Source organism: Eschrichtius robustus, chromosome 16 (assembly GCF_028021215.1).
Source record: "Eschrichtius robustus isolate mEscRob2 chromosome 16, mEscRob2.pri, whole genome shotgun sequence".
In the NCBI taxonomy this organism is placed as follows: domain Eukaryota; kingdom Metazoa; phylum Chordata; class Mammalia; order Artiodactyla; family Eschrichtiidae; genus Eschrichtius; species Eschrichtius robustus.
In genome coordinates this window covers 64,995,614-65,011,244 of record NC_090839.1, presented here as the reverse complement: position 1 = coordinate 65,011,244, position 15,631 = coordinate 64,995,614, and the positions used below count along the sequence as shown (strand labels likewise).

Genomic DNA, 15,631 nt, shown 5'->3' with positions numbered 1-15,631 from the left:
GGACGCACACTTCCTGATTTTAAACTTACTAGAAAGCTGTAGTAATCCAAACAGTGTGGTACTGGCATAAGGATAGACATTAGTGGAATAGAATTGAGAGTTCAGAAATAAGCCCTCACATTTAGGATCAATTGATTTCTGACAAGGTTGCCAAGACAATTCAGTGGGGGAAAAGGTAATCTTTACAACAACTGGTTGTTGTTGGTGCTGGTACAACTGGATATCCACATGCAAAAGAGTAGATTTGGACCCCTACCTCACACCATATTCAAAAATTATCTCAAAATGTATCAAAGACCAAATAAAAGCTAATACCGTAAAACTCTTAGAAGAAAATGTAGGCATATGTCTTTGTATTAGACTTTGTATTAGACAGTGATTTCTTAGATATAATGCTAAAAGCACAAACGACAAAAGAGAAGACAGGTAAGTTGGACTTTATCAAACTTGAAAAATTTTGTGCTTCAAAAGACATTATCAAGAAAGTGGAAAGACAAACCCATGGAATGGGAGAAAATATTTGCAAATTACATAGCTGATAAAGGACGAGTATCCATAATATATAAAGAGCTCTTACAACTCAGTAATGAAAAGGCAGATAACTCAGTTTGAAAATGGACAAAGGATCTCAATAAACATTTCTTCAAAGAAGGTGAACCAATGGCCAGTAAGCACGTGAAAAGATTTTCAGCATCATTAGTCATTAGGTACATGCAAATGAAAACCACAGTGAGATTCCACTTTATACCCACTAGGATGGCTCTCACCAAAAAGACAGAAAATAACAAGTATTGTCAAGGATGTGGAGACATTGGAACCCTTGTACATTGCTGGCAGGAATGTAAAATGTAAAACGGTGTTTTGGGAGACAGTCTGGTAGTTATTTAAATGATTAAACATACAGTTATGACCCAGCAATTTCAGTCTTAGAGAAATACCCAAGAGAAGTTTATAGTCGTTTATAGCAGCATTATTCATAATAGCCAAAAAGTGGAAACACTCCAAATACCCATCAGCTGATGAATGGATAGACACAGTGTGGTGTATCTGTACAGTAGAGTATCATTCAGCAGTAAAGGAATGGAGTGCTGATACAGTCTACAACATGGATGAACCTTGGAAACATTGTTCTAAGTGAAGGAAACCAGCCACTCAAGACCATTTATTGTAAGATTCTATTTATATGAAGCAAAAAAAGAATTAAAAACAAAAACAAAACACATTTCTGGTGCTTTCTTTTCTTTCCTCTATTTTCTGTCTTTCTGAGAGTGAAGAACTTATCTTACACATTGGCCTTGTCATTTGTTTTGTATTTGTTCCCATTAAAATTGTACTTGTTTACCTAACGATATAATTCTAGCACATTTGTAATTTTTTAAATGTCTTGATTGTTTTTCTGATTGTAAAAGTAATTCATGCTCATTATAAGAATTCAGACTTTACAGGAAACTGAAATGTTTTCTGTCATTCCATTCACTACAGATAATTACTATTAATAGTTCGTCCATATTTTTCTAGAAATTTTATCTCTGAGTATACTAACTTGTTGGCTTATTTTCAACAGAATCATATATACTGGTTCTTGCAACTTACTGTTTTCACTTAACCTCTCCGCCCAAGCCATAGCTCCCCAAGCTTTAGCAGTATATATTTACTTACCTGTTTATTATGTATTTATATTATATATTTATACACAAATATACATTTATATGATACATATTTACCGTTTATTGTTCCATAGTAAAGACACACTCCCTACTGATGAACATTTAAGTCATTTCAGATTTTTCTGTCTTCTCAAATGATGCTGCAGTGGATATACATACACACGTATATTTCTGTAGGATAAATTCTTATAAATGGAATTGCTAAGGACTAGATATGAGTTTTTAAAATTTTAAATTGATCTTTCCTAATTGGCCCCTAAAAGGAGTTTTAATTTATGATCTTAACCATTTAGTAGATGCCCTGATGGGACTGTTCTGTTTCCAATCTTCAAATGATAAAGGGCCACCAGTGATGGTGTTTCCAGAGATCTCTTAGGGCTGGCACTAGAAGTTCTCATCTTTGGCAGGTTTCACCCTCGCTACAAGTGTCTTATCATTGTCCATCCATCCATTCATCCACCTTTCTGCTGTGCCCTGTGGCTTCCAAACATCACAAGCAAATTGCCAGGTAGAGGTGAGCTGGATATTCTCCCCACCCATGTGCTAGGGTGTCAGCATGCACGTGTGTGCTGTCCTTTCCTGCACAGCTCAGGGGTCAGCAGTAGGGCCAGGGGCCAATCACCCTGAGAATAAGGAGGATACCAGGGAGATCTAAGATGATCTAATGTCTAGCTTCCCTCCTCCTTGCCTTTTCACTGGGAGGGCTGAGAGGGGAGAGGGTTAGGGCTAGGGGACAGACAGGTGAGCACATGCTACACATCGGGCACTTAATGCATGATCTCATTTATCTTACAGCATCTCCATAAAAGAGGTGATAAAATTTCCATTTTAAGGGGTAGAGGCCCAGAAGGGATTGTGCCCAAAGGACACCACCCCTCATGAAGGCAGTCTCACAACCTCTGAATCCAGAGCCCACCTGTGGTTTGGCTTGAAATGCCACCCCCAGCATATAAGTGGAATCATATAGTATTTGTCTTTTTGTGATTGGCAAGTTATCCTTAGCATAATGTCCTCAAGATTGATCTATGTTGTAACATATGTTAGAAGTTCCTTCCTTTTTAAAGCTGAATTGTGTGTATATACCACATTTTGCTTATCCATTCATCCACTGATGGACATTTGGGTTTCCACGTTTTAGCTATTGTGAATAATGCTGCTGTGAACATGGGTGTACAGATAACTCTTCAGGACCCTGCTTTCAATTATTTTGGGTATATACCCCGAAGTGGAATTGCTGGATCATATGGTAATTCTATTTTTAATTTTTTGAGTAGCCACCATACTGATTTCCACAGCAGCTGTTCCACTTTACATTTCTAGTAACAATGTACAAGGTTTGCATTTCTCCACATCCTCACCAACACCTGTTTTTTGTTTGTTTGTTGTAGCCGTCTTAATGGATGTGAGGTGGTATCCCATTTTGGTGTTGATTTGCATTTCCCTAATGACTAGTGAGGTTGAGCATCTTTTCATGGGTTTATTGACCATTTTTATATCCTCTTTGGAGAAGTGTCGTTTCAGTCCTTTACCCACTTTTGTGTCAGGTTGTTTGTTGTTGTTGAGTTTTAGGAGTTATCTATATATTCTGGATATTATGCCTTATCTGATGTATGATTTGAAAATATTTTCTCCCAAAATGTAGGCTGCCTTTTTACTCCGTTGATAATGTCTTTTGATGCACAAAGTTTTTAATTATCATGAAGTCCAATTTGTCTATTTTTTCTTATGTTGCTTGTACCAGTACATCAGATTTTATATTGAAAAAAAGCTTTTGATTTTTACCTCTAATCTATTTCTTCCCTAGTCTTTTCTGTGTCAGTAAATGACATGACTAACCTTCCAGTTGCTCAGATGTCTGGGAATTATTTTTGAGTCCTTCTCCTTCTTGTAGTCAATACAACAAAGATTTCTCTTGTTTCTACCTCCTAAATATCTCTTAAATCCTTCTATTTAAACCTCTAGTTCTTCACTGCCAGTAAATAGAAATAAAATAGATTTTTATATATTGACCTTTCATCCAGTAACCAAGCTAATTCCCCTTATTAGTTCTAGGAGCGGTTTTTTCTTTCTAGGTTTGTTGGGGTTTTCTATGGAGACAGTCATATCTTCTGAGAATAGACAGTTATATTTCTTCTTTTCCAGTCTGTATGCTTTTTATTTTTTTTTCTTGCCCAATTACACTGGCCAGCACTTCCAGTATGTTGTTGAATACAAGTGGTGAGAGCAGATCTTCTTGCCTTGTTCCTAATCATAGGGGGAAAGCATTCAATCTTTCACCATTAAGTATATGTTAGCTATAGTTTTTTTTTTTTTGTAGATGCCCTTTATCAAGTGAAGGATGTTTATTTCTCTTCCAAGTTTGCTGAGAGATTTTATCAATGTATTTTAAGGCTATTCTGAAAACAACAAGGTAATAAATCTCTGCTTTAATGAACATTGCCTGTAAGTTACACATTTTGTGATACCACATCATGTTAAAAATTCAAAGTCGGGCTTCCCTGGTGGCGCAGTGGTTGAGGGTCTGCCTGCCAATGCAGGGGACACGGGTTCGAGCCCTGGTCTGGGAGGATCCCACATGCCGCGGAGCAACTGGGCCCGTGAGCCATAATTACTGAGCCTGCGCGTCTGGAGCCTGTGCTCCGCAACGAGAGAGGCCACAATAGTGAGAAGGCCCGCGCACCGCGATGAGTGGCCCCCGCTTGCCGCAACTAGAGAAAGCCCTCGCACGGAGACGAAGACCCAACACAACCGTAAATAAATAAATTTAAAAAAAAAATTTTAAAGTCAATGAATGATGTAAATAAGTATTTTGTTATTATCTTTATAATGTTCTTTACCTCCTGGTTTAATTTTAATTCATTGCATTAAAATTTTTTAAAAGATATTTTAAACACATCATAGCTTTCCATACTGCCCTGCCAGTCCCATGCAGAATTATCCTCAGCATGCAACAGGTGTGTGCTGACCTCGGGGTCCCTGTTCCCTTGGTAACCCACTTCTCAGCAGACACCCCTCATCCAGTTTGAAGACCTGCCCAGAGCAATCCTTTTCCTTCTCTCTTCTGAGCCATTTCTTGCAATTTTTCTTCCTTAGCCAGAGTCTTTTATTTTCCTGCCTCCTTCCCTATCTTCTCTGTGAAGCGCAGAGCCTCGCTTAATAATAATCTCATGGGAGCTCTGGATCCTTGACCAGGTTTCCATTTTTATTCTACTCCTGGTGCTAGTGAGGTTTGGCTGTGGGCTTTGCTACAACATTATGACTTTTTTTGGAAGGTGTGCTAAGATGTGCTATAAGCTATGTTAATTCTAAGGTATTATTGATATTCTGACCCTAAAGAAATTCTGATATACACAAATGAGCGTGTTGAATGTAATGCAGATGTTTTCATTAAACTTGGCTTTTTACCATCTAGAATTTACTCCTTCACTTTGAAATTCTTATCTAAAAATTATTTATATCCCTGGAGAATGTTTTTATTCCTTCAGAAATGATTTTTTTTTTTTTTTTGGCTGCGCCTCACGGCTTGCAGGATCTTAGCTCCCTGACCAGGGATTGAACCCATGGCCCCTGCAGTGGAAGTGCGGAGTCCTAACCACTGGACCACCAGGGAATTCCCCAGAAATGATACATTGATTGCTCTGTGTACATGGTTGGGTTACTGATAAAGCGGGAAGAATTACTACCTTCAAGTGTGGGGTGGAGGGAAGACAGATCACCTTTTCCATACCTGTTTGTACCAAATTCTGGAAATCATCTTGGTATGAATCCTTACAGCTGCCCTCTGAATTGTGGGGTTATCATTCCCATTTCGCACATACTGAGGCCAAGGCTCAGAGGACCCAGGTGACTCATTCAAGGCCACACAGCTTGTGAAGGGCAAGAGCCAAGGTCCAAACCCATGCGTCACAGACTCCCCATCCACACCTTGCCAGATGGGGGGGGTATAGAAAGTCCTGGAAAAGCCGCACAAGAGAGGCTTATCTTTGATTGAGGGGATCCAGGGAAGATGGGCTTCATGTCTTTTAACAGGTTATTGGGGATTATTTGTGATTTCTCCAAGAGCAGCTTCCCTCTGAAGTTTGGAAACAAACAAACATCCTGTTGTTGTGTATAATTCACAGCTCTTCGCTGTAGGTTGCTTTGTAGACAAGGTCTCCTTTCCAAGGTTTGAATAAGTCTGTCCTTTGAGGTGCTCGTTTTTAACTTTTCTGTGTATGGTCATTAGCTACTTGAACATTCTTTGTGTCTGCCTCAGTCAGTGTATGAAGCATTGTGATGAAATGTCTTTTGAAAATCAAGAATGGGAGACACTCTGCACCCCAGTGTATTACAAAGTCCTTGTGCTGTGGATCAGGACTTCATACGTAATACACTGTGACCAGGACACTGTAATGAGAGGCAGCACTCTGAGCCGGAGCACCAAGTTCAGGTTCTCCACTGGTTGTCAACTGAGTTAATACACGTACAGTTCTTAGTACAGTGCCTGGCCTGGAGTCAGTGCTCGGTAAATATTGGCTAGTCGAGTGTCAGAAAATCCCTAAGTCAATGGAAAGGAGGAGACAATTGTGGTAGTTTTGAGGTCTTTTAGAAAACTGCTTACGAAAAGTAGTGATAAATTACTGTTGGTTCATGGAGTCCCTTTGAGATGGTTTATCATGTTCAAGACCGTAAAGGATTCATCCTCTCTAACTAGCAGTCTGTTCACGTGGGAAAGGGACAGACCAGTGGGGTCTTAGAGGGGTTTAGAGTCAACACAGATACCCACAGTCCAAGTTCAGCTAAGGAAGCAACATCAGTCAACGGCCTCTTCAAACCAGGAGCCCCAGGGCCAGCCCAGACCAGTGAGGAAGCAGATGCTGTCTGTAGGCAAATCCCCAGCACCTCCGAGGGAGAGGCTTCCTGGTCCCCGGTGCTAGGCAGGACCTGCTTCTCCCCTCGCCTGAGCTCTTTCTGTGGGGATCAGCCGGCCTTTCCCCAGTAAATTCCACTCACCCCCGAGATTGGGGTCTACTGGAAACGTAGCCGCCTGACTGGCCTCCTCTAAATTTTCTTTAATCCTTAGGATCCTGAGGCTAAGGATTTTTTTTTTTAATTCTTTTTTTAAAAATGAAAATAATACATAAGCTTTTTAAAATTTAGTTCTTTTTTAAAATGAAACTGATACATAAGCTTGGAAAAAGTGAGGAAGAAAGGATGGAACTTTAAAAATATAGTATAAAGGGTTTTAAACCAAATGTGAAAGTCTCCTTCACTCCCCACTTCTGTTTCCCAGATTTAACCAGAGTTGTTAGTTTCCTTTGTATCTTTGGAGAAGTTCTATCCATAATATATGAATATGTGTAAGCCTTTTTAAAATTTGTGTGTGATTTTTACTCCTCCATGTCTTACCTTTTTAATTTAATATATATTACAGATCTTTCCACAACATCCATACAGATCTACCTCTTTATTTTCTCTTCATTTATTTATTTTATTAGGATTAAATATAAAAATATTTCAGTATATTGAGATATGGGAGTTCTGAACTCTTAAGTGTCTAACAACATAGCTAAAAGTAAGTGAACACCAAATGTGGCAGAATTACCAGGAGAAATCAATTGATCCATAATTAGAGTGACGACCTAACCAGGTGTTTCAGAAACTGATACAGATCAATAGGCCAAAAGCAAAGAATAATGACATAGGAGGTTTGAATCACCCCATTAACAAGTTTGATTGAGTGGAAATATGAGGGACTCTGTATTCAGCAGTTAGAGAGTGCACATTCTGTACACACTCTGATGGGATATTTAGAAAAGCAGGCATATACTTGCTGTAAAGGAAATCTCACTGCTAATCTTGTGGTTGTAATTTCTGAAGTGGCTTTGTCATTTCCCTCTCTTTCTTTCCTGAGTTAGTTCTACCAGTTCCTGTTTCACATCTGCCTATTTTCTGACCATCTAAACTGAATTCCTTTATTTCTGCTTTATGTTCTTCTTTCTTAGCTGTAATTGCTTTGTAAAGACTTTGCTGCTTTCTTTTTAATTCATGATGGAAATGAAATGTGGGGTATAATTTTCATCTGCTCATGGCAGCATTTTTCAGGTGAATTTTTATCATCCCTCGTGAAGGTGGGCTTCTCTCTTTCATCATTTTTCATATGCTGTCTTTGCAGGATGCTGAGCTTATTCCTCAGAACTATCAGGAATCATGTCCTTTCCCCGCTTTGCTTTTCTCAATCATGCTTAATAACATCTGATACAGATGGGTGTGCTTCTGTAATTTACTTGACAGATTGTCTGACTCACTAGTTTGAAAGGAAGGGTTTGTGTCTCTTTGACTCACAGCTGACCCTGGTAGCTAAATCAGCACCTTATACATAGTCAGTACTCGATAAATATTTGTTGAATAAAGTAGCACCAAAAAAAAAAAAAAAAACAACAGATCTGGAATTAAATTGGTCATCTCAAAGCCCATTTATTAAGGTTTTAATACATTATTACAGGAAGCGTGGAAGCCAGGAATCTGAGGGAGGAGGGAACCCACTCTTTGTCCAAATAATCATCTCCATACTGACTCCTCATTGCCAGGGGGAATGTGCTTCATATTAAGGCATTGAGCCCCTGCTCTCTAGCACACTATTAGTAGAATATAAAATGCCTCTTCCCCTGTGTGGGGAAGGTTTGGCAAGATACACATGCCAGTTGATGTAGCCATTTGGATTCTAAGATTTTTTCCCATAAAGGTGGTCACACAGTCTGCACGGTGGTGTGTATGGTAAGAAAAACTTAAATAGCTGTCGTTTGAGGTTAGCGTTCAGAGCTGGGTCCATACATCTCAGGGGTGCATTTGATGACCCCTTGAAACAGGGCAGAAAAGTCACAACTATTTATATTTATTTTCTAAATAAAAGATAGAAATTCAGCTTCACTAATATTTACAGTTAGAATGACTCTACACCATCACTCAATCAGCAATTTTGGGTCAGATGGCCAGTTAGGCACTGAATTTCCAGGGGAAGGAGGACAGAAGTTCCCACCTCACTTGTTGATTTGTTTTTAACATACGACTGCTTTTTGCAGTTTCCATGTGTCCAGTTGAGTGGATTTCTAGATTATTCTCTAATTTGATATTATAAAGGCACAAGCAGCCTCAGCCGTCTCAGGACATGACCCTCACTCTTCCAGGGACGCCCTGGCGGAAGGAGCAGACGGAGGACCTGCAGCGGGTGCTCAGGACCGTGGACGGCGAGATCCCGCTGGTTCTCGTCAGCGGCAACCATGACGTGGGCAATGTCCCCACCCCCGAGACCATCGCGGAGTTCCAGCGGACCTGGGGAGATGACTATTTCAGCTTCTGGGCTGGGGGCGTCCTGTTCCTCGTCCTCAACTCCCAGTTCTTCTACGATGCCTCCATGTGCCCTGCCTTGAAGCAGGCCCAGGACCAGTGGCTGGACCAGCAGCTGAGCATCGCAGGGCAGCAGAAGTGCCAGCACGCCGTCGTCTTCCAGCACATCCCGCTGTTCCTGCAGAGCATCGACGAGGACGACGACTACTTCAGCCTCACCAGGTTGGTGCGGAAGGAGATGGCAGACAAGTTCTCCCAAGCAGGTAGGCCTGGGGCCCCAGGTGTCTGGGTGGAAGGGTGATCTGGAGAGGAGGTGTCCAGATCCTTCTCCTGCCCCTCTGCAGCCTGGCAAAGGGGAGAGAGGATGGGGCCTTGGGCAGGACTGGATTCTAATCCCAGCTCTGGCACTCATGGCTGTGTGGCCTTAGATGAGCTGCCTTGCCCTCCAAGCCTCAGCTTCTTCGTCTATAAAGTAGGAATAGCAGAAGCAGCTCTCCCATGGGGTGGCTGTGAGGGCTCAGTGAGAAGGGGCCTGGACGGGATGAGAACAGCCCCAAGCTGAGTACTGAAGTCATAGCTGCTCACAGCTGAGGATGGGGAGGGACCCTGCAGGTTGGGGGTTATTGGGGGGCGGGTCTGGTCTGAGTGTGGCTCTATGTGCCCCAGGCAAAGGAAGATGCCAGGAGTATCTTTTCTCATTTCTCTGGGAAGCAGGAACTTGCCCAAGGGCAGATGGTATTCAAGAGCCAAACTTCCTACCAGTATTAGACGTAACCTGGGAAATCCTGGAACATGGCTGTAGGGCAGGTCCTGGAGCCTTATCAGTGTTCCTTTAGTGCGGTGGACTGAGTTCTCCTCCAGAAGTAGGAGGAGAAATCTATTTAGTCTGATCTTACCCTGCTGTGAATTTTAAGCTAATCATACATATGACACATACATGAGCACACACACACACAATGAGGACACTCCATTTCTAGAGATCTCAGTTCCGGTGGCGCTGTGTGCACCGCCAGCCCACACACCTCATTCCTCCTCCTGGGAGCACCTGCAGCTTTCTCTCATGAGAAATAGTGTGTTCTCAGCCGGTTCCCTGCGTTACCACTGACTTGGCAGGATTCCAATTTTGACGGCTATTGTGTCTCTTATTTTGGTCCTAATGCCTCCTTTCAGATCTTTCCAGAGTGTACTTCATCAAACGCCTCTAAAATATAAATACATTCTTTTATTTGTTAGGGGGTAGGGAGAGGGAGGGGGCCTGACCCAATAAGTAGCAAGCATTCATTAAAAAAAAAAATCCTGACACTCTTTTCACCTTTGAGCATTAAATGTGTTCACATTTACTTGTGAGAAGTACAATAGGCCCTTCTGTATTTTCGAGACATTTTACAAAAAGCTTGCATAATTGGAGACGTTTTCCAGCTGTTCCATGGAGGTGAAGTTGGAAAACTTTTATTAAAGCCTTTGAAATTTTATGCCATGCTTGAGTTGGTGCAGAAAACCAACTTTTTTTGTCTTTGTTGACAAGGAAATGAAGTGTCAAGATGGCATCAGCACCACCACGGAGACTATTTTGTAACAGAGAATAATGCCAGAGAGAACACTTAATGCCACTGAAACGATTCCTTTTATATCAAATGTTAAATGATGCAAATGCCATCCCCGTGGCCGCTCTTCGTGTCAGCCGCATCCTTGAGTGGCATGGGGTTCTGGGTTTCCCCCTGTAGGACGGAGCACATGCAGCCCAGGAGCAGCCCCAGATACTGAGACCTGGAGACGTTTATAAAGAGGGCGACCCCAGCTCTAACAGGGCATCCTCGGGGGAATCCTGCTGCCCACCCACCAGGAACCCCAGAGGGTGACATCACATCTGGGATGCACCAGCCACCTCCCCCGTCAGGCCTGCAGCCCTGCGAGCTCAGGGAGGATTTGTCGGCACCCCCAGAGCTGGTCTGTGTCTCGGGGGTGGGCTCCAATTGCCCCTGCTCACAGAGACTGATATCTACCACCAGAATGGCATTTTATTAATTTTTAAAAGAAAAGTTTTAAACATCTTTATTGGAGTATAATTGCTTTACATTGGTGTGTTAGTTTCTGCTTTATAACAAAGTGAATCAGTTATACGTATACATATATCCCCATATCTCTTCCCTCTTGCGTCTCCCTCCCTCCACCCTCCCTATCCCACCCCTCTAGGTGGTCACAAAGCACCGGGCTGATCTCCCTCTGCTATGCGGCTGCTTCCCATTCTCTATCTCTTTTACATTTTATTAATTTAGAGCAAGGCCACAATCCTCCCCTTAACCCTAGCAGTGCAGTCTCTTCCCGTAGGCAAAACAGCATGGGAGGCCAAGTTATAATCAGGAGGTTGCTTGCTGAGCATGAGACAGAGCCGAGGGACTAGTTTTCTTATCTGCTCTTTATTTTTCAACAGAAGTATAATTGATTTACAATATTGTGTTAGTTTCAAGTGTACAACATAGTGATTCAGTATTTTTGCAGATTATACTCCATTATAAATTATTACAAGATATTGGGTATAATTCCCTGTGTTGTACAGTATATCCTTCTTACTTATCTATTTTATATATAGTGGTTGGTATCTGTTAATTCCATACCCCTCATTTGTCCCTTCTCCCTTCCGTCTCCCCTTTGATAACCACAAGTTTGGTTTCTATGTCTGTAAGTCTGTTTCTGTTTTGCATATACATTCATTGGTATTATTTTTTAGATTCCACATATAAGTCATATCATATAGTATTTGTCTTTCTCTGACTTATGTCACTGGGCATCATAGTCTTTAGGTCCATCCATGTTGCTGCAGATGGCAGTATTCCTTCTTTTTTATGGCTGAGTAATATTCCTGTGTGTGTGTGTGTGTATCACATCTTCTTAATCCAGTTGTCTATTGATGGGCACTTGAGTTGTTTCCATGTCTTGGCTACTGTAAATAATCTTATCAGCTCTTAACGGCTTCTGGTTCTGGAACTCTGATGGATTCTTCTCCAGTAGGGCCTCCTTGCCCAGGAAGATTGATGCTTCATGTGCCTTTAATTCTACCTCTTTAATAGCTCTCCAGCCTGTCCACTTCTTTAGGCCACCATTGCCTCTCAGCTGGGTGGTAGCAACAGCTTTGACTTGGTCCCCCTGCCCCACTCTTGCCCCATTCTGGTCCTTTCTCCACTACATCCAGAGGAGTATGTAGCCCAACAGCATCTACCCTTCTGAGGCCCCTTCATACGTAGGATAAGGCTGTCCTCACCCTTTGTCACTGTCTCTGCCTCTTCGATTTCATCTGGCCAACGCCGCCTCAACTTTCTGTATGAGGTGCCCCCAGCCCTGCCCCGCCAGGTTCTTCCTCAGCTGCCCTTGCTCCCAGTGCATTTGTAAGTGTCAACCTGTCTGAAGCCCCCCTAGACTCTCAGCTCCTTGAGTGCAGGGGAGGCCTGGCTCAGGTCTTAGCCTATAATAAATGCTTCATCAGTGTTTGTGGAATGAGTGAAGGATGAACCTCTGATGCAGGCTCTTTCCCTGTGTTTAGCACCCACTGTGCACCTGGCACAGAGCAGACCAGGTCCCACTCGGTGGAACTCCCGGGCGCAGCCTCTGTGTGGTGCGTTCCCAGTGTCGGGCACACATCACGCAGCCTCCTGGTCCTTCAGTCTTGGGTCAGGCCATGTGTGTGACTCTGCTCCGACCCACATGCTGACTTTCCAGGTTCACCCAGCAGTAAGTTGCTCTCTTCCCAAGTGGCCCCCTGCTGTTCCCATCAGGCACCACCTTCACATATGGGCAGGCGTGCTCTTCTTGGTCACTGGCCTTAGGATCTTCCCCTAGACCTGCTTGACCAGGCAGAAGCAGAGAGAAGGGTGCCCTTCCTGCAGTCACCTGTCAGTTTGAGTGGCTTCCCAAACCAGGCCCTTTGCTTAATGGCCTTTTGAACTCAGAACAAACCATGGGCAGCGTTGGGAAGATATCGGGATCAGATGCAGTCACAGCTCCGTGGCAGCCTGAGGGGCCTGCTTGGTTTGGGAGCACAGGTAGGTGGGCTGTCATGGGGAATGCAGGCCCCCACGACTCAGTAATGCCGGAGATCGCTCAGGTCACAGCCATGTAATTCTTGAACTCATTTTGGAAAGCCAGAAGTTCAGGTGACATTTTGTGAAATTCATTAACTTAAAGACCATGATGAAGTTGGGGGTGATGATGGCAGATGGTATTTAATACTGCCTCCAGCTTTTTTTCCCCACAGCAATATTATTCCCTAATACTATTTTAGTCTCATTTATCTCCTTATGCTAAAATGCCAGTACTCAAAAATATGTCAAAAGCATATCAGAATATCAGGGTAGCTTTTAATTATGATAATTGTGTTGTTATAAAATATCCTTTTAAAGAGCACATCCCTCCTCAAACCACCATGGAGGTAACACCCAGCTTCCTTCCAGCAAGCTTAATGAATAATTCTGAATCATTGTGTGGGATGAATAAATGATTTAATAATGAGCATCAATAATCATCTCACATTGTGGCATTAATTTTCTAAACGGGATGAGGTAAATGAGGAGGAGGGCTGTTACTATACAGTGGGCCACCATGTGTGTAGGGATGCGTTCTTTGAATCAAAGCATCCAGCCTCCGAGCTCAGGTTTCCCTAGAAACAGATGCATTCTGTTTCTCCTTTTGAAGCTCAATAAAAAAACCTCTGTATGATGCGAAAATGTTGTCAATAGCCAGTACAAATAAACAGTTATCGGGGCAGGACAGATGCACAGATGTGAAGTGGCACAGTTATTTTCCATCTTCTTTGCTCTGCCTGAGGATAATCAATTTCATCACATCCACGGGATGTAGAAATTGGTTTTCCCCATAATTCACCTGATACCTAGTTGGAGTTGCAAAGACAGTAGATAATGAAATCTTGATCGAACCTCCTGGCCATTGTCTGTATCCCTCATGCCTTTTTCAGCAGAAGGTTAATATGTGACCCAGTTAATACGGATTTCAATTTAAAAACTCAATCTTAAAAAACAAAAGTCTAGCTCTTTAACTGACCCTGTTTCCCTTGATGTCTCGATACCTTTTCTTTTTTCCATTCTCACCATAGAGATTAGAACTGTATAGTAGAAAGCCCAGAGCGAATTTGGCAATTATGAAAAATTCCAATAAGTTGATCTTTCCTGTAAAAGCTAATGAGTAATTTCACAGAATTATAGTTTCACCTCTATTTATGCTTTTTAAAAAAAAACTAGAAAGAGATCTTAGCCCATGTACCGTTATGGTTTTAGAATTTCAAAGTTTTAAAGAACAAAAAGGTCAGGTTTCCAGGGTCTACTTAACAGGAAGGATGAAACATCAAATCCTACTCTGACATCTAATATTGAGTTGTATTGAAATTATTTGTTTCCATCCTGATTCCTCCAGGAAATGGAGTCCCAGCTTTGTTCACCTCTATAGACCCAGCCCCTAGCCGTAGACTATCACATAGTAGCCTCTCAATGAATAAATATGGAATTGAGTTAAACTTGATTCATATCTACTAATCAGCACAATCACAGGTAATGTCCATGTTACCTCTGGATTGGTATTTACCAGCTGACTTCTGGATGGGAAATGCATCACCTAGAGCAGGGGTCAGCAGACTTTCCCTGCAAAGGGTCAGACAGTGAACGTTTTGGGCTGTGGTCTCTGTAGCGACTGCTCAACTTGGCCTCTGTAGCATGAAAATAGCCACAAACGGTACATAAGCAAGTGGGTGTGACTGGGTTCTGGTAAAACTTTACACTAACACGTGGTGGGCCTGCAGGCCATAGTTTTCCCATCCTTGGCTTAGAGAGACGTTCCTGATGCAGCGGGAGGCTCTTTCTCTCCCCTGAGACCTTGTCCACAACATGCACACGTCTAATTCCAGGCTGCTTCTGATGACCCCCCTGTCACAACTGCCAACTCACGGAAGGTCTGCCCAGAAGGGGCTCCGGGTTCCTCAGTGGAGAACATGCCTGGGTGCAGCTCATCCCACTGGAGGCCCATGGTGTGGTGTAGGTGGGGGGCCCCTGGGGCACTGAAAATCAAATGCTTGGGTGTTTAACATGTGTTAGAAAAAAACTATAACTAGCTCGTCAAGTGAAAGAAAAATAATAAATGACAGGTAGCATGGATAGTGTGTGGGTAAGGCCGAACTTGTGATAGCGGTACAAGGGGTGGCATGCTAATGAGGGTGGGCTGTAAGACCGTTTAAGGTCACAGGTCAGCAGGCGGGCTTGGCTTCAGACAGACCTGGATTCAAACAAATCCTTTGGTGCTACTCCCCAGTGAAGCGGCTTCCCGTAATCTGCTGAACATCTTTCTGCCTTAGTTTACTCACTTGTTAAAGGAGGGTACTCGTCCCAGCCTCATAGTGTTGGTGTGAGAATCAAGTAAAGGGAGGCGTGTATAAGAGCACTTAGCCCCATGCCTGGGACATGGCATGTGCTTGATGAAGGGTGGTTTGTCGTCATCTGGCGCTGGACCGTGGTGCGAGCCCACAGCTGGCAAGTTAGCTTTACCCGGGGTCTGGCTTCCTCCTTTCACGAGAGCAGCGCTTCTCACTCCTGGTGCTGCCAGGAGCAGGCAGCGTCTTCTTGGGAGGGTGTACGTGAGGG

At 42.9% G+C, this 15,631-nt stretch overlaps 1 protein-coding gene across 2 annotated transcripts in view; it reads left to right on the top strand.

Annotated features, from left to right (window-relative positions):
- CPPED1 (calcineurin like phosphoesterase domain containing 1) overlaps positions 1–15,631 on the top strand; it is a 117,172-nt gene that overhangs the window by 68,234 nt on the left and 33,307 nt on the right. For both annotated transcript variants that reach the window (XM_068565988.1, XM_068565987.1), the window contains one exon: positions 8,834–9,256. In XM_068565988.1, coding sequence (XP_068422089.1) covers positions 8,834–9,256 — 423 coding nt within the window. The remainder of the gene's footprint in view (positions 1–8,833; positions 9,257–15,631) is intronic.